Source organism: Podarcis tiliguerta (assembly GCF_965153285.1).
Source record: "Podarcis tiliguerta genome assembly, chromosome: 4".
Taxonomy (NCBI): domain Eukaryota; kingdom Metazoa; phylum Chordata; class Lepidosauria; order Squamata; family Lacertidae; genus Podarcis; species Podarcis tiliguerta.
In genome coordinates, this window is record NC_139537.1 from 65,804,114 (window position 1) to 65,824,486 (window position 20,373).

At 39.9% G+C, this 20,373-nt stretch overlaps 1 protein-coding gene across 4 annotated transcripts in view; it reads right to left on the reverse strand.

The window, feature by feature from the left end:
- The window catches only part of WWC3 (WWC family member 3), a 57,818-nt gene that overhangs the window by 32,388 nt on the left and 5,057 nt on the right, over positions 1 to 20,373 (reverse strand). For all 4 annotated transcript variants that reach the window (XM_083437433.1, XM_083437431.1, XM_083437432.1 and 1 more), the window contains exons 2-4: positions 7,127 to 7,236; positions 6,296 to 6,499; positions 1,359 to 1,435 (exon numbers count right to left, since the gene is read on the reverse strand). In XM_083437433.1, the coding sequence (XP_083293559.1) occupies positions 1,359 to 1,435; positions 6,296 to 6,499; positions 7,127 to 7,236 (391 nt within the window). The remainder of the gene's footprint in view (positions 1 to 1,358; positions 1,436 to 6,295; positions 6,500 to 7,126; positions 7,237 to 20,373) is intronic.

Here is a 20,373-nt window from a genome sequence, read left to right on the forward strand (position 1 = left end):
GGAACATGTTTGTAGTGCTTAACATTGCTATGATATATCGTGTCAGTTTCCGTCTATATTTTATTGCTTACTGTAAAGAGTTACATGCAACCTAAAGTATAAGCTCAGATACAATATACTACCTCCATTACTCAACTCAACTCAGCCCAATATGGGAGCATATCGTATTGTTAATGGCAGCCAGAACATCTTCCATTTTGCTCCATTCCCAATGCCCCTAGGGGAGTGATGGCCAAACTTGGCCCTTCAGATGTTTTGGGACTACAACTCATCATCATCCCTAGCTAACAGGACCCGTGGCCAGGGATGATGGGAGCTGTAGTCCCAAAACAGCTGAAGGGCCAAGTTTGGCCATCACTACCCTAGGGTATTACAACTCAATAAGGAGCATGCAAAGCTGCCTCATACGAAATCAGGCCATTGCTCAATTCAGCAATTCTACTGCTGGCTGGCAGCAGCTCTCCCATGTTTCAGACCGAAATAGGGATTTCTTTCTGCACAAAAGCATGCACTCTGTCACTGAGCCATTGCCACTCCCTACCCTACCACTGAAGGTATCCGACTTTAATATACCGTATTTTTCGCCCTATAAGACACATTTTTCCCCCTCCAAAAATAAAGGAAAAATGTGTGTGCGTCCTATGGGGCGAATGCAGGCTTTCGCTGAAGCCTGGAGAGCGAGAGGGGTCGGTACGCACCGACCCCTCTCGCTCTCCAGGCTTCGCGCAGCTCTCCGCAAGCCGTGGGAGCCCGGCGCTAGGCTCCCACGGCTTGCGGAGAGTTGCCTGCATGCCGAAGCCTGGGCGAGCTGAGCTCAGCACGCCCAGGCTTCAAACTTCGAGCAGCTCTCCGCAAGCCATGGGAGCCCGGCGCTGGGCTCCCACGGCTTACGGAGAGCTGCCTGTTCTGGGGGCTGGGAAGCCCGAGCTTCCCCCGCCCCAGCCCTGCGCCTGGGGGGGAAATAATTTTTCCCCCTTTATTCCCCCCCCCCAAAAAAAACCTAGGTGCGCCTTATGGGCCAGTGCGTCCTATGGGGCGAAAAATACGGTACATGTTCTGCAATTAAGTAATTCACAGTGGCAGCTAACAAATATATCTCTCAATAAACATGATCTGCAAAATTTAGATAGAACTTGTGGTGTGATGATTCTGTTGTTGTTTTTTTAAAAGAGAGCATATAACCTTTAAAAACAATAAAGAGTTTGGGTAGTTGCAGGGAGCTGGAGTCAAGTTTTCCACTAGAATTAGTTCACTAAGGCAAAGCTGAAATGCAAAAACACAAAGAAAGCTTATAGAGTGAAGAAGAAGAGGTGACACTGATTATTTTCAGCATGAAGTATTAGAAAATGGTTACTCACTCTGTCACGCCTACTTGCTATTTCTGCTTTAATCTGACATGGGTCGTATTTGGTATTGGTTGAAAATCCAGAGAATGCTGAACAAACAGAAAATGTCTTAATTTTCAAAACACTAGAAGTAGTTCATTAAGTGCATTGTAAACTAAATGTTTAACAGCCAGATCTTAAGCTTCACTTGTTCCACTTACTCCTCTGTAGCTAAAGTGGAAACAAGTTGTCTACCTGAAGACATCAATCAGTTCAACTAATACCAATGCATACCATAAATCAGGACAAGCAGTCTTATAGTCTATCCTACAAAGAAATGGAGAGTTTAAAACACATAATTTTGTAACTTATATGTGGGGGGGGGGGGGACACCTGTATTTATTTTGAGTTATGCAAAAAACAGTTGAGAGGCAACAGATTTTTTTTTTTTTTTTTGCATTTAATGAAACCTAGTGAATTACCATTAACCATTTAACAAAATTCCCTTCGACAAGTTTTGTATTGCTTTCAAGATCAACGCTTTCAAATACATTCTCTTTACCTGCCCCAAAATAATCTGCTTAATTGAATGCTAGGGACATGGATGAAAAAAATGTAAAATTGTTTCTTTTGTGGTCATAGTTCTTGTTGTCTGCTGGATACAAAAGTACTAACCTAAAATATCCTATATACAGTAAATACAGGACATTGTATATACAATGTATATACATGTATATACATGACATTTAATAATGGATGTTGACTGCCAACACAAAACATACCATAGGCATATGGTAATATCCCCTTTTGATTCATATTCTTCCTCTGGTAATACAGATTAAACAAAATGAATTATGTCTTGTACATTGTTATGCATATGTACGTATTTTTTCCACCATATTTTAATACTGTGTCTAAGGCACTAGTCGATCCTCAGAGTCCCCCTCTACAATTCTATGATAGTCTGACAGTAAATTACATTCTGCTTGCATTTAATTCATATTTTGGTAATATATAGTAGTTTTTGTGTATGCACTTTTGTAATGAGCAGAATTCATCACAGGCATACTAGAATGTGGTCATTAGCCACAACCCACCATGGGATTCGTGAGGAGTGCTGTGTTACTTTAAAAAAAAAAAAAATCCACATTGAAAGTACTCTGGAAAAACTTCATAAAGTACAGTATATGACTAGCTTTTCAATTCTGTTTTGTACACGACTCAGCTTTATTTGTGCTATATAGTTTCCTTTTTATTCTGTTTATAGGAAATTTTACATGGCGTGTTTGTTTTTATGTAAGCTGTGTTAAGAGATTTTGTTATACTGAGTGGTATCAATTGAATTAGTTTCTGATGAGTGGTTCAGCACTATCAGATAGAACTTATGGATTCTACTCACAAAGAAGAATTCCACTTGAACAATGGAACCAACCCTTCCCTCTCCCCTGCAACATCCTCTCAAAATCTACACCAAAAGGTTAGGAAATCCATTGGAGCCATTCTGGAGTGGGCGGGGGGTGGAATGTTGCTTGTATGTTGCTGGATCCAACATTCTGAGTTTAGAGGACACAGTACTTGTAATTTTATCATATGAAAGCATTTGACATGTGTTGGAACATATTTTTAGGAAACACCATACAGTCATACCTCAGTTTGCGAACGTGATCCGTGCGGAAGGCACGTTCACAACCCACAGCGCTGTGTCTGTGCATGCGCTTGACACAATTCGGCGTTTCGACGCATGCGCTTGACATCATTTTGTGCGTCTGCGCGTGCGCCGAAACCCGGAAGTACCCCATTCCAGTACTTCCAGGTTCGGCGTGGTCCGTAACCCGAAAACACGCAACCTGCAGTGTTCGCAACCTGAGGTATGACTGTATTTTTATTGCAAAAGGTTTTAAATGATTTTTATACTGTACTTTCACATTGTTGGCACCTTATCACATAGGACAAGTAGGCAATGCAAATAGTAGTAGTAGTAGTAATAATAACAACAACAATAATAATAATAATACACATAGCAGCTTTACCACATGAATATTAAGGGAAGAAGTCACTTTGTAATGAAATCCATCTTCTAAATAGCCATATGAACTGCTCCTGGATTAACACTAAACCTGGGCTCACCCAAACAAACTAGGGAACATAGTTACACATGCCAGTTAAAGAAATGGGCCAAGGAAACTATTTTATCTCATTGATATCTGCACACATAATTTGGATTATATGCATTATGACTGTTCTTCTACCTGAAAAACCTTCGTTGCTAGATGAACTGTAATACTTCTGTTCCTGCAAAATCAAATACTGAGGCAAGTGTATGCCATTTGTTTTTCATAGTACAAATTATAAATTTAATTTAAAGATTTAGACTGATTAATATGTATCTCCCCTATGAGATACAACTAAGAACAGGAAGGACTGTCGCTGTGCCACCTAACAAAACAACCAATACAGTTGTTATAGTATGTATGAAAGAGGAAAGTATTTTAAATGCTTTTAAGATTCTATCCAATGCCATTTGGCATATTGGTAAAAGGTAAATAGCAAGCTTTTCACAACTACTGTATTCCAGTGCAAATAGTAGAATTTAATCTTTAGAAATAAAATTAATGCAAGCCTATATTGCATTCAATGGTACACGGTTCTGAAAAAAGCATATGTATGTTAAACAGCTTATTAAAATAACATTCAGTCAAGGAAAATCACCTTCTCTATTAGCATTTTCAGAAGTGAGAAGTAAATTAGCATTTTACACATATTTTAAGAAAAAGCAAGGAAGCCGTTTCTGTTTAAACCTTTCTGTTACAAGCAATGTATTTTTCTGGGCTCAAGAATCAAATTAATGAAGAAAAATACAGGACTTGGTTCTGTAATATTTATGCCAAGCAAACATTAAAATATGTATTTGTAAGCTTCAATAGCTAAAGAAAATCAAGCTTTTTGAAATTTCTGTCAGTTTTGAAAACTACGGAAATTTTTTTTTTATAAAAACAGAATGACTCATACTGTAAAGCATCAATTACAACTAAATTGTTTTTCCTGATTCTATTTCTGACATGCTTGGTGCCATGTACACAAGAGATGTGTAGTGAACGAAGTTTTAAACCTTTGTTAAAGAATTATAGAAGTTTTGTTAGATTTCTCAAAAGTTGTATGCCATGAGTGATAATTTAAAATGAAAATAATACTGATCACTGAGCTGCTTTAAATGTGTGGGATTTTCTCTTTTAATTTTTACCAAGCAGAATACTCATACCCTGCACAGCCATCACACATACAAAAGGACCCTCTGAATCACATCCCTAGTGTGAAACTTGAATTCCTGACCTTTGAGATTCTGGATAAAATGCTGTTTGCCAGCACATTTGAAGTTTTAACTTGTAATGTTAAGTTTTCTCTTTATTAAATACTCTGATGCCCTAATTCACAGATACGCAAGTGGGAGATCAAAACATACTACAGTGGTACCTCGGGTTACATGCGCTTCAGGTTACATACGCTTCAAGTTACAGACTCCGCTAACCCAGAAATAGTACCTCGGGTTAAGAACTTTGCTTCAGGACGAGAACAGAAATCGTGCTCCGGCGGCACGGTGACAGCAGGAGGCCCCATTAGCTAAAGTAGTGCTTCAGGTTAAGAACAGTTTCAGGTTAAGAATGGACCTCCGGAACGAATAAAGTACTTAACCCGAGATACCACTGTAGTTGGTTTTTAGCTTAACAACAGCACTCACCCAACAGAGCACTACCTGATATTTAAAATCCTTAGAGTTTAGAGAAAAAGTTGCAATGCCATATTTGGAGGGCTGGTATTAAACCAAATAAAAACAGAAAGCCACACTGAAGATATAAACAATTTGTTGTGCATATATTCCCTGCCTCAACAATATATAAATCAAGCTTTTCATGCCACACAAAGTTGCATGATGCAAATTTATCACTGGATTGGAACTGGAGCAAGTTAGTTGCACTTAGTGCCTTTTGAATCAATGATAGCTAAGTTAGGTATTGCTAACTTTTCACATTATTTCATGGTACGTAATATGACTTGACTGCTTTTGATCCAAACCATTTATAATTTAAATAGCGCCACCATATTCTGAATTCCACAGACAGGATGAATAAATAACAGCATTATATCATGTTTCTCAAATTTTCCACATGTAAGATGGTTTCTTAATAAAGCTCAGAAACTTCAACTTAGCCTGCAAAGTGTAAAACTGGCTTGACTAAGGCAGCTTTCAGAAAATAATAAATCAATGAATTATTAAAGGCAATACTAATAAAAGCAAATGTTCCCAATAGTAGCCTTCTAAAGCAGCTTTTCTTTTTTAAAACAAAAAACAAAAAACCTGCTAGATATCATTCCACATACATGTATCTGTACACAGAATCGAGTTAGGCCCTTAATTTTTGAAGATTCTGAATGGAAACAAAATTATTCGTTTCCTGTTACAATTTTTTGTTGTATTTTTACTTTTGGATCCTGCCCTTCCCTGCAAAGGGAAACCTGGATTGTTAATACAGGGGTCAGCAAACTTTTTACCCATGGTAGGCAACCGAAGGCCCGGGGGCCGAATCCGGCCCAGTCGCCTTCTAAATCCGGCCTGCGGATGGTCTGGGAATCAGCATGTTTTTACATGAGTAGAATGTCTCCTTTTATTTAAAACGCATCTCTGGGTTATTTGTGGGGCCTGCCTGGTGTTTTTACACAAGTACAATGTGTGCTTTTATTTAAAATGCATCTCTGGGTTATTTGTGGGGCATAGGAATTCGTTCATTTTTTTTTTTCAAAATATAGTCCTGCCCCCCACAAGGTCTGAGGGACAGTGGACCAGCCCCCGGCTGAAAGAGTTTGCTGACCCCTGGTTAAGAACATACAATAATACAAATACAAACCACAAAACATTTAAAGTATCACTCAAAACATTCAAATATGAACCATTTGGAGATTAAAGGTAAACTTACAGCTGGCATAAGAGCGACTGTCATCCTCACACATTTTATGCAGCTGCTGATATTCTTCTTGTGCTAGCTCAAAACGCTGCTGCTTAATTTGGTAGATTTCTTTTTTGGCATTAAGTGCTTCCTGGGCAACAATTAAATATTCCTTCAACATGCGCTCCTGCTCTCTTCTCCACTGCTCTCTTGGGTCCTCAATCTGTGTGAGTTCTGACAAGGGGGAAAAAGGTGCTCAGATTTGTAAAGTGGCAAAATACACAATCATCATACTAACACACCAATTTGCAACCTACAAAACTGGCAGGCCTCCACATCTATACTGACTTCTAATTTGAAGACAGTTATTTCTAAAATATGTAGTCTAGCCTTCAACTGCCTGATTTGGATGCAACGAAAAACCACCGTTTAGCATTATGTGCATGAGCCTCTTCCTTGCACCTTCTCTAGCAAGTCTGCAAGAGGTCAGAAACATCCACTCTTGTTTTCAAATAACTTCAGAAGAAATGAATTATACTGAGCCATGAAAAGAGATCCAAGCAGTTGTGTTTATAAAGGTTGTCCATCTTATTTCACTGTCACACCTCCGTCAAATACACCTACCTTATATCTCAGAAACTTTACATCAAATTACACAAAGATAACCTGAGCTCATGGGAGCCATTAACATATTTCATGTTGTCAGAACTGTTTCATTATGTTTTAGCCTTGCCCAATACAGTGCTCCTAAATACATTTCTATAGAAATTACTTATGTGCATTAATTTAGGCTTATGGGTGCATAAAAAAATTTAACTGCATTAGTTCCAAGGCATTTAAAAAAAAAATCCTTTTACTTACGATTGATATGGTCCATGTAATAAACACCAATCTGTTGATCGTAAACAGTTTCCCATCCTAAAGGCAGTTCATCGCCAACACAGTCAGCAAATGTCAATGGCTTTGTAATCCTATAAATAGCAGGAAAAATGGAAATGGGTTAAAAGTGAAGCGTTCAGCTAAGTGACACTACAGTTGCCTATAGAAGTTGTAATTTGGGGAAAGCCTTAGAGAGCAAGGATGGGGAACCTGTGCATCTCCTGTTGCTGTTGGAATCCATGTTTCATCAGTCACAACCAACTTGGCCAAAAGATGAGAATAATGGGAGATGTTGTCCAGCAACATCAGGAAAGCCACAGGTTCCCCATTCCTGCACCAAGACTTTGAACATTGAAGCTAGTACTGGTTGGATGAAGCACATACTATTTCAAGAGGTGGATATTGGAAGATATCTTGTAGAACAAGAGAGGCAAGATTTTCTTTTTGCATTCTAAGCTTAACAGTTTAATTATTGTGGTATGTAGCCCTACAGGTTTTTCCTCTAACAAAAAGGACTGTATTGAAATTCATTGCTATTACAAATTGAGCCTAGTATATGGTTTGTTTTTTGTTTTTGTTTTAGAAATATCAATGCACAAGAAAGTGAGTTTGTTTTCTTTTAAAATCTAGAAGTGAAACATTTACTGACATTAAAGATTTTTTTATAACAAATGCAGTCATTTGTAAAATACCCTAATTTCACATCATCAAAACCTACAACATACATCAACTTGAGCCTTTACATGCAGTTTTATTTGTAGCAATGGCTGTGGACAGATATGATTTATCAACATTGTTCAAGCATTTTCACATCATACATTTTTGCAGAAAATGCTTGCAAGTTTTAGTTTCAAGCTAAAAGAAGACATATCTAACAACTAGAAACTTTTTACTTTTCTAGTAAAAAACAGAAAGAACATTTCCAATTGCATATTTTCATATTTAAAATTGACTCACATACATTGTCAAAGGCTTGGGGAGAATTAGCAAGCATCCCTTCCACCCTGACAATTACAACAAAGGTAGGAATATTGGTTGATTTGTCATGATACAAGTCTCTGTTGCTCTACATCAGGGATGGGGGAACCAGCAACCTGCCACATGACGGATGATCACAGGTTGCCCATTCCTGCTCTAAACAATGATTTCAGCTCTTCCTTTCTAAGTGAGAAATCTTTCCTGAACCTACTGTCTACAAGAAAGATCTACAGCGTTTCAAAGTTCCTGTGTTATGGTAATTGATTTTACAGTATTTTGTTTTCAACTTCCCAATCATGTTTTCCCACTAACTTGGGAGTGTCTGGGATTCACCATTACTCACGGCTGCAAGGAATACTGCCTAATTCTACCCCAGATGTGTGGGGTGTCTGTGTATTGTTTGGTTCAGAGTCAGACTTCAAAGAAACCCAATAGGTCTCTTATGGCTTTGCCAGGTCTCCACTATGGACCAGATTTCTGCTCTTGTATTATTTGGCAAGTCACTCACTACATCTCTACCCTACTCAATACTTTACTGACTGATCTGATAAGACACTTTCCTGTTTCCACTCTCTTTCCTTTCTCCAGTCAGCTGTCTGTTCACTGTGTTCATATTAATTTTAAAACCATGATTTCAAGTTGATTTTTTAAAAAAACAATTAAGCTGTGGTTTGGCAAAAACACCCAAACCACCCTCTGCAAAGGAGGACAGGGGACAATGAGATCAGGTGAGGCTCATGCAGATCATGCTGAACTATAGTTTAGCACAGGGATGGAAAACCTGTCACCTTCCATAAGTTGCTGGCTACAGTCCCAGTCATCTCTGTCTATTGGCCATGGGGCTGGGTCTAATGAAATTTGAGAGCCCAGTAACACCTGAAGAGTCACAAGTTCTCCGTCCCTGGTTTCGTATCGCATTCAGACACAGCGAGCCTTCACCACACTGCTTAGCATTCCAGCTGAGCAGCAAGAAAAGCCTAAAGGATACTGCAGAATCTGCATGGAAAATCCTTTAACCAAAGACTAGCAACTCAACTCTTATTTTAAATTACCAAGTCAGCAGACTCACCACAAATGCTCGCTCTCATTGAGGGAATAATTGGCCCTGTGCAGAGATGCCATTGCGGGTTGATGAAGCAACCTGCAGATCTCTCTTGCACACAGATACCCAGACAGACAAAAGATTTGCTACATCAGTTTTAAAAAGTATTTTGAGAAGTGTTTAATTAAGAGGCTCCAAGGTGACAAGCGCGTGCAGGCTGTTTATCAAGATTGTCTCTTGATAGTGCCAAGAAAAGCAATAGTTTTTGACATGTCTTCACTAATAAAATTCTAACAAATACACAAATGGAACAAAAGAATACACCTATCTTTAAAAAAACAACGTCGGACTGAAGTTGCATCACTATTAACACTACATTTGCTTCTGGAAGAACTGAAAGACAAAACTTTTCTGTTATTAAGCACAGGTTACGTACTAGCTCAAATATTTAACAAGCAATTTCCCCAACAGCACTTGTATTTTTATATTATGAATTATTGGTTGCAGCACATTTACTGTCCATATAAAGGTATGCATAAATCACAATGACAAAATGTTAGGCTTCTGATTTTATGTATTTGTCTGACATTTTTGAAATATTCTCTTTTGTGAACTTGGCAGCTACACTATCAGAAGAGGGAAACAAAGTTATTCACAGGAAGAGCTGCTTACTGTGCTTTTTTCCCCAAGTAACATTTCAGTGCTGGAGGCACTATTATAACTTCCTTCACCTTTGCAACTACAGCCTGTCTGGCAATACATTCCAATACATTCCAGACTTAAGGGGAAAGCCGGAGTCAAGCTATGCCTCTGCTATGGGCGCAATATTGTTTTCCAAAGAATCCGGCCAGCTGTTACTACATAAATAGGCATTGTTCCACCTGTACACATTATTCCACCTTCCTTCCAAAGTAGGATCATACAAATGCTAAACACATAATGGAAGCACCTATGGCTTATTGTCTCAATCCTTGTTAATGGCTTGTTATGGATCACCACTGTTCCCAATCAACACCATCAACTTACAACACCCACCATGTAAGCCACAATGGGGCTTCACATATATATCTAGAAGAGTAGAAGAGTTCGGATTTGAAATCCCGCTTTATCACTACACTAAGGAGTCTCAAAGCGGCTAACATTCTCCTTTCCCTTCCTCCCTCACAACAAACACTCTGTGAGGTGAGTGGGGCTGAGAGACTTCAGAGAAGTGTGACTGGCCCAGAGTCACCCAGCAGCTGCATGTGGAGGAGCGGAGACGCGAACCCGGTTCCCCAGATTACAAATCTACCGCTCTTAACCACTACACCACACTGGCTCTCTATATATCTAGGCACATTCATGAATAGAACTAGTGCACATTTGTTGGTCTCCAACTAGCTGCTTTACTGAATGTGCCTACCATAAACCCTGCCAGCTGAAAAAAGCAGCTATTTATGTTGCATGATGTATGAAATTAACATACGTTCCACTTGACACAAAGCCTATTTTTCTTTCATTTTTAACACAGTTGTAAATGTTCTTGTGTAGGGAAGTATTAAACAAAACTAACAATGTATATCTATATTAGAATTCCAATTTATGTAAGTAGTGCAACTATAAGGGCTCAAAACTTTAATATTGCTTTTTTTAAAAGGAGAAAAAGAAAAAGAAATTGTAATACCAAGTTCATCTACTTTTCTCCATTGGCACCTCATGAGGAAAAAAAGGTTTACTTTTCCAGCATTCTACATTATTATTCTTAAATATATGAAAATGTTGTCAGCCACTAGGAGCTACATTCCTCAACGAATTATACCATCACAATTATGCATTTACATTATCATAGAGAACATTGCTGAAAATGAAATCCACTGAAAAACCTAAGCTAGGGAGATCAATACAGCTCAGTGGATAGGGCATGAGACTCTTAACCTCTAGATTGTGGGTCTGAGCCCCATATTGGGCAAAAGATTCTTGCTTTGCAGGGAAAAGGGTGATCCCTTTGAACCTTACAATTCTATGATTCTATTATTCTAAATGGTAATTTAGAATACTTCTACAGAGAGCTTATTTTCATAGGATCCAATATTAGCCACAGTTCCATTCTGTTCCCCCACCGCCAGTGCTACCCTCCCCCCTCAAGCCAAGTATCATTAAGCTTAAAATAGACATTTCCGTTTCCTCTGATTATTTCCCTTGTAGTTTCCAAACTTCAGAAATGTTTAGTCAGTATATCAGCTTCCTATGTTTGTATTTTAAAAAAGGATCAGTACCAAGAACTCTCTTCAATAGTGATTACCAACAAACAAAATTTGTCCTTAGACATCAGCTGCTTATTGGCATTTTTCTGTGAGTTATACATTGCCGGAAGAATGATAAATGAAATAACTTAAATCTCTATAGCATATCCCACATAGAAGTATTTCACTGAGAGTCCTCAACCTACAGAAAACTCCTTCCAGTAACTATGTAAAACTGACTACTTAATTTATATAGCTCCTCTATAGCAGAATCCAATGTGGTATAGTGCTAAGGGACCTGGGAGATCCGGCTTCAACTTGCCACTCAATCATGAAGCTCACCTGGTGACCTTGGGCCAGCTGCAGCCTCTTAACCTACCATACAGAATTACTGTAGGGATTAATTAAGGAGTGGGATAAGCCAGGTACTCCTTGAAGAAAAGGGGGGTGGAAGATACAACAACAACAACAACAACAACAATAACAACACCCCACCCATCTAGCTGGGTTGCCCCAGCCACTCTGGGTGGCTTCCAACACATAAAAACGTCCCAATACAAGGTTGCTTTCAGCCGTCTTCTAAAAGTTTTGGAAGACAGAGAAAGCATAGGTCAAGACAGTATGATATTAAGATGGTGTGTGCCAATGATAATCATGAACTTCGCAGGCAACCTGGCCACATAGTAGGGCATGGCCCTGGGTCTGAGATGCAATAAATAAGCTCTTCTGCTTACCTGCTCAAAAAAGCTGGAGAGGGGCCAGCCAGATGGAGATATCAGTCTCCAACCTGGCACCCAGAGATCTTCACGTGGTCGCAATTGGACCTGTGCCAGACACAAAACGTGCCTGGCACCTGGGGATATTTGAACACTGCAATTTGTACTTCAATTTGAACTAATGAATTTGGTAAACCATTTGATGGGTGGCATCCTAGCTTACTGTGTACCTCTCTAGGAACTGCTAGCTGTAAAGCTCATGCTTTTGTTCAAGCTAGCAATGCTATCAAACAATTGAGGTGGTACAATATAGGGAAATAATATCCGCACCCTAAAATGGCCCTTGCAAAGGTTCCATCACTGTGAGAAGATATGAAAAATTTTACGCTAACTGGAACTAAACACAAACATATACAATATTTTTTCAGATCTGATACATTTTGTTAAGAATGGCACAGCTACAAAAACCCCTACAGAAATCTTAAAATTGACAGTTTGACAAGGTAAATTTGCAAGTTTAGAAACATTAAATTTCTTCTTAACCAAAAGGTACAAAAGGCCAGCAAATGAATTAAATACTATGCATAGCACTTTGCACCAAAGGTTTCATCAAGCATTATGTCATAGTCTCTTTCAAAAGATAGCAATAATATTTCAAGTTTGCATACCAAGACAAATGCATGCAAAAAAATATCCACCGAGCACACCACATCCAAAATATGGTCAAGTACTGCTATTTGCATAATTATTTTCTGGGTGTACTAAAATTGGATGCCAGTCTGGAAATGTTGTAACAGCTGAATATTTTAACTGGCAACACCCTTACACCAACATGTTTTTATGTCATATCAGCTATAAATCCAGAGACACAGAACATTTAGTTTCAGAATTAAAATCCTTTTGCGAACTTTACCAATACATCATACAAATATATACTGTATTTTTCGCCCTATAGGACGCACCATCCCATAAGGCACACCTAGTTTTTTTGGGGGGGGAATTTTATTTCCCCCCCAGGCGCGGGGCTGGGGCAGGGGAAGCCCGAGCTTTCCCCGCCCCCAGCCCCCAGAACAGGCAACTCTCCGCAAGCACTGGGCTCCGGCGCCTTGCAGAGAGCTGCGCGAGGTCTGGGTGCACTGAGCAAAGCGCGCCCAGCCTTCAGCATGCAGGCAACTCTCCGCAAGCTGCGGGAGCCCAGCACCGGGCTCCCACACCTTGCAGAGAGCCGCGCAAAGTCTGGAGAGCGAGAGGGGTCGATGCGCACCAACCCCTCTCGCTCTCCAGGCTTCAGCGAAAGCCTGCATTCGCCCCATAGGACGCACACACAGTTCCCCTTCATTTTTGGAGGGGGAAAAGTGCGTCCTATGGGGCGAAAAATACGGTCTATATAAATTTAATACTTTTTCACTTTACCAGCTTCTCTTAACGATATGCAGCATATGCAGCTAGGAATGTTAGAGCAGTGCTTTTTTGTCTATAACGATACAGAGTTGGAGAAAGCTGTCCATATCAAAACACCTAATCAATTAATGGAATAGTCGGTATGTAAGCAATTAGAAAAGGATGCTGTTATTGCTAAGAGTCAGCACGGGTTTCTCAAAAACAAGTCATGCTAGACTAATCTTATTTCTTAATGGATCAGGGGAATGCTGTGGATGTGATGTATCTTAACTTCAGTAAGGCTTTCAACAAAGTCCCTCATGATATTCTTGTGTAGAAGCTGGTAAAATGTGGGCTAGACGGTGGTATTATTTGGTGCATTTGTAACTGGTTGACTGATCAAACCCAAAGAATGCTCACCAATGGTTCCTTGTCATCCTGGAAAGAAGTGACAAGTGAGCTGCCGCAGGGTTCTGTCCCAGACCCGGTGTTGTTTGACATCACAAGGTCCCTGGCCAAAGCCATGCAGTTATTGTAGACAGATATCCACTAGCCTCCGATTGTCAGTAATTTTGGGTTGCTCATAGTTTGCAGCAATTCATTTATCCAGACAGACTTACAAGCATCTGCCATCATCAGAAGTACAAAGCATCTTATCTGTGCAAGCTATGACTTCTGCTGATGTAGTGAATGCCTGTGATTATGCCTAGCAATAAAAAGCATAGCTCAGGATCAAAATGCCTGCCACAACTATTTAACTACCTCACTAAAAGTCCTTTTTCCAGCATGCAAGTACTCTCTAAGATAGGCGCTGAGGACCTCAAACCTAGGGGACTCAAACCTAGGCACACCCTCACCTGCCTGCCCTGCTCCCACCTTTGAATGTTTCTTCCTTGCTGCAATAAGCCATTCAACTGTGGTGCCTCTTGCTTGCTTGGATGAAGAAGAGTTACGTATGTGGGGAGGAGGTGGATGTGTATATATAGAAACCTCTGTGCGAAGGTAAAAGTCACATTCATTGCTCCTCTACTTTTGCTTCTGGTCCCACCCACCACTGGCATGCAGCCTATGAGGCTGAAAAAGGTTCCTCACCACTGCCAAGGCACCAACTGAAAGAGAAATATTTTGATTTGGAAATGGAAACAGTATGTATATAGCTGTCCGATACATGGAAAGTAGTCTGCTATTCTTCCTGAAGGAACTAGAGCAAGCATACCTTTCATTCCACAACTTATAAATGCTGTATTGGACTTTCTTTTACATATAGTATCTTTACCTGAATACCAGAAAGAACAAATCTGTCCTGCTAAAGAAATATACAGAAAAAGAAAAGGTGGAAAAACCTTCCAATATGGAATAGTGCTCTTTGTTCAATAAAACATTAACATGAATCTACAGATAAAACACTTGCCTAGGCTCTTCTTAATAATATATTCAATTATTAAGCAATTGGTTTCGAAATTCAAAATTAGTGTGCCGAAAAGCTGTTTCAGTGCAAGAAGAACAAAAAATAGAAATCCTGCCATATTATGAGCACTATGATTTCTCTGATGTATGTGTGTAAAATGTATATAGCTGGATTCATTTTTAATAGCTGGGAGTAATCCTGGCATCCTAGATAATAAAAAAATAGTGACAAACATGAGACATTTTAAAAATATTTTCATAAATTTTTCTGTCTCCACCAAAAGTAGACACCACAGAGCTTTTTCAAGCTCAAGAGTGTATTTTAAATATACATTATATACATACTTAAGGAATATTTAAGCTACAAATTTACAATCCTGCATTTTGAAAGGTTTATTCATGGAAAAGCAAAATAAATGCATTTCCATGGGCAGACACATATTTTCCAGACCAGAACTGTAGATGCTCTGTGATTGATTCTCAACTTTAAAACATCCTTCTGCTTAATAATGGCTCATCTTCACTGCAGTTTTCTATACATGAACTTTGTCCATACATCTATAAATCCTCTGAAACATTTATAAACTAATTTCAGAGTACAAGCTGCAGAGCAAAACCTATATGAAAGAATTTTGCAGTCTCCAGGCCTTTTAGTATTTTGCAAAACCCGCTATGTGCTCATTTAGCTTACAAGACATAGGCAAATGAACAGCTTGATGTGAATCTTAACAAAAATAGTTTCTCAAATATTGAAGCATGTAACCTAAGCATTCAAGTCAAATCAAAGCCTATTTATTTTTTAAATTTGCATTTAATATTCAGACAAGTTTACACAAATCTTTGATGTCTAGCTTGTACATATGCCAAGGCAGAGATACATCTCAGGCTTACGCAATTTCCTTCCCCTCTTGCCAGCACACGGGAAAATTTACTGGATTCTGGTTATATAAATGGCTACATAAGTAGGCCCTACTCAGTTCAGTATGAAAAAGGACAGAGATTCTTGTCTTCAGTCTCTGTCCCACATTAAAATGTTCTACACACAGCAGGAGAGAAAGCTCAGTAGTGTGCCCTGCTGTGTGTACAGCCTGAATGCTAAGAAAACTGTTTCCAAAAACAGTAAAAGAAAAGGAGCATGTGCAAAGAGAATTCACCAAGGAGAATGAATCTTTAAAAGAGCTAAAAATGTCATTTTATTTGCTTTTTGAAATCTTGTTACTATTTCAATATACTATTATTTGTTGTTTTTTGGCCTGGTGGCTAAAAAAGTCTACATAAGTGTATTATTTTAAAAAGAAGGAACACGAAGCACAGAAACACATTATTTGATGGTGAAATTGAAGTATGTCTATTGTACTAATAGTTTTTAAAAAATAAGTTTAAAAGTCATCTAGCTATAGCATTAGAACTCTACTATCTATCTGCAAATGAAATCCTAAATGAAATCCTTAGAACTGGAGAAAACAACTCGAATAATACTGCATACCAGTTTTTGTAAGCTCGCCTATGTTGTAGCAGGATATTCAAGTGAAATTCAGAATGACAGATAAAGTTATTCATATCAAATTAATCACCACTTTCACAACAAGTTCCCTAACCAGTTTCGTGCCTGAATGGCATATGAGAATTTGAGAAGTGTGTCCTAGCACAAAGGGAGTCCAGAATAAGAATGATTTCCATTGCAAAACAGTTTGGATATACAAGAATGACACTTAAAGAGAGCTGGAATTGTGCAAAATACTCTTCATCATCTAATCCACAGCTGTATTAAATTGGCATCTATCACCATCTCTTCCCCCATCCTCTTAAGCAGAGGTGGGCACACTGGCAGGATTTTCTACGTTTTACTAGAACCCCAGGATAAACTAACCAGAAACAGGTGTAAAAGGGATAAAACAGTATTCTCAGCATTAAGGAACAGGGTGCCTCTAAGCTAAAGTTACCAGATTTTTTTCAATGAATCCAGGGACACTTTTCAACTTCAATAGGAATGATAGGATTTTGTCAGGGGACTGATTTGTAAATCCAGGGACTGTCCCCGGGAAACAGGGACGTCTGGTAACCTTACTTTAAGCACAAACTGAATTCAGAATATTGTTTTCAATACAGTGGTATCTCTACTTCCGTGCACCTCTTGTTACGTATCCTTTGGGATACGCATGCAGCAAACCCGGAAGTATTTTTCCGGGTTTCGCCACATGCGCATGCGCAGAAGCGCTCTACCACGCTGTGCGTATGTACAAAAACGCTCTACTGTGCTGCGCGCATGTGCAGAACAGGCACCTCCAGCTGTGGAAACCTTGAGATCCAACCAGAGCTCTGGAACGGATCCTGACTGCAACTGGCGGTACCACTGTACTAGAACTGAGTTCGCAGTCCTGTCAAACATCACTCCACTCCTGGTGCCCTGCATCCTCCAAGTTTTCTTCATCCCAACAACCTCAGTTAGGAGAGAAATAAAACTCCTGTTCCATGCACAAGCATATGAGACCAGGGTAGGCTACAAGGTGACCTCCAGATGTGTTGGACTACACTCACATTAGCCCCATTCAGCATTATCAATAGTCAGGGAGGTGCGAGTGGAGATCTGGAAGGTCCACATTGGGTACACCTGTGTTAAGTGGTGCAAGCAGAATGACATTCATTTAGACTCTTCCCCCTCTCTTCCTCCTGCATGCCCCCTAAATACGAAGCATATTTGGGGACAGTGGGGGGCAAATTTGGAAGGAGAGGGAAGAAAAAGTCCTGTTGTACAAGTGAAGTCACTCTGCTTATGCATTTATTTAGTTGAAAACTACACATATTTTGCCAATTAAAACTATTACTGATTAAGGTTGTTTTTATCATTGAGAGACTTTCACACTTCTGAAGTTTTAAGAGAAGCTTCTGAGGTTTCCAAGCCCATAGCTCTGTACAGCATGTACTTCCACACAGAGAGCTGTATCAGCTACAAATTAAGCAGGTGCTTAAATACAATACTAGTTTCACTAAGCCATCATCTAACATCTTCATTCAGTTTGCAAACAAGGAAGACGGTTCTCATTTTCATCTGAATTTTGGTGCAACCTTCAATTATTTAATGTGTGTTAGCATGCTATCAGTACTTCTGTAATAGTGTGTGTGTTGTGTGTGTGGAATTTCATAGCTCATCCCTGCCAAAAGTGGTCTGAAATCACTATCAATCACCTGATCGGCAGTGACCTCAAATCCTGGTGAGATGTAGATGGAACCCAAGCCATGCCTGCAAAGAAACATTTTTACTTTCAGGCTGCAAAAGAAAATGAGCCGCCTGTTGTCAGGAGCTAAGGGAGCCCATTGCTGTTTTTCACCCCGATTTAGCTCCTGGGTTGGTAGAGTATTTAAATTATGTTAGAAGAAATTGGAAATAATATTTTTAAAAAAACACCTTGCAATGCCTTCTATACATCCAAACGAACTTTATATTACGCTTCTCAAATGCTGGTTCCTTATGCCACAGGGCAAACTGCTTTTGAAATCACAAGGATTTTCAGCAAAGCAGTGATATAGCAAGACCTGCTTTTCAAAAAATGTCCCACTAAAGATGCTCAAAGTAGCTCTTTGAATCCTTGCCACAGATTTGTTTATTAGAGCTAAACATGGAAAACCTGATTACAAAGTTTGTGTTGAAAAATTAAAATTATTTGAAAATTTGGCTAGTGCCCTTCGTTCATTATTAATACAGAAAGAAACTGCACACATTTTTACTGTTTTGTGAAAAACAAAAGCACAACATTTCATGGGTTTACTTAACATTCCATGCGTATTTCTGGTAAAGTAGTTTTGGCTGATATTCAAGCTCTCCAGTTATGAAAACACAATTCAGTATAGGAAAACACACAGATATTTCTTCTTTCATAGGAATGCATAATACTCACAAACATTCTTTCTTGGAAATGTAGATAAAAGGTTTATGACTAGTTTCTAAATGACAACATACTCAGCTTTCCTTTTTAAAAAATCAAACAAGAACAGATGTAATCTTATTAAAGCAAGTGCCTGTTAAAATTTAATCTATAGAAATAATAATGTGACAAATGTATAGTGCCACATAGCATTTTAAAAAGAATTAGGGTCACACGATCAAGCAATCTACAAAAAGCAGTCTACAAAGTGATGGGAATGAGTGCTGAAGACCACTCCCTGAAAGGCCGTTTCCACCTGGCCTAGGGGCAGGGGCCCAGACTCAACCTGCCTGGAGGATGCAGACCATTTAGATCCCTTCGAATCTGGATTCAGGCCGCATCATGGGACTGAAACTGCCTTGGTCGTGCTGGTCGATGATCTCTGGTGGGCTAGGGACAAGGGTAAAAGCTGTGTCCTAGTTCTGCTGGATCTCTCAGTGGCCTTTGATACCATTGACCACGACATCCTTCTGGACCGGCTAGAAGAGCTGGGAGCACTGTTATTCAGTGGTTCCATTCCTTCCTCAGGGTGATGAGTGTTCAGACCTCTGGGCTCTCAATTGTGGGGTGCCTCAGGGCTCCATCGTCTCCCCCATGCTTTTTAACATCTATATGAAGCCGCTGGGAGAGATTAACAGGGGGTTTGGGCTGGGTGTTCATCAGTATGTGCATGATACCCAGCTCTACCTCTCTTTTAAATCAGAACCAGTGAAGGCACTGAACGTCTTGTGTGAGTGTCTGGAGGTGACTAGAGAACGGAAGGCGGCTAACAGATTGAGGTTGAATCCTGACAAGACAGAAGTACTGTTTTGGAGGAACAGGGGGCAGGTGGGTGTAGAGGACTCCCTGGTCCTGAATGGGGTAACTGTGCCCCTGAAGGGCCAGGTCCACAGCCTGGGAGTCATTTTGGACTCACAGCTCTACGTGGAGGTGTAGATCAGTTCTGTGTCCAGGGCAGCTGTCTACCAGCTCCATCTGGTACACAGGCTGAGACCCTATCTGCCCACGGACTGTATCGCCAGAGTGGTGCATGCTCTAGTTATCTCCCGCTTGGACTACCGCAATGCGCTCTACATGGGGCTACCTTTGAAGGTGACTTGGAAACTGCAATTAATCCAGAATGTGGCAGTGAGACTGGTGACTGGGAGTGGACGCCAAGACCATATAACACTGGTCCTGAGAGATCTGCATTGGCTCCCAGTACGTTTCCGGGCACAATTCAAAGTGTTGCTGCTGACCTTTAAAGCCCTAAATGGCCTCGGTCCTGTATACCTAAAGGAGCGTCTCCACCCCCATCGTTCAGCCCGGACACTGAGGTCCAGCTCCGAGGGCCTTCTGGCGGTTCCCTCACTGTGAGAAGTGAGGTTACAAGGAACGAGGCAGAGGGATTTCTCGGTAGTGGTGCCCACCCTGTGGAACAGCCTCCCATCAGATGCCAAGGAAATAAACAACTATTTGACTTTTAGAAGACATCTGAAGGCAACTCTGTATCCGGAAATTTTTAATGTTTAATGTTTTACAATTTCTTATGTGCTGTAAGCTGCCCAGAGTCCGGCTGGGG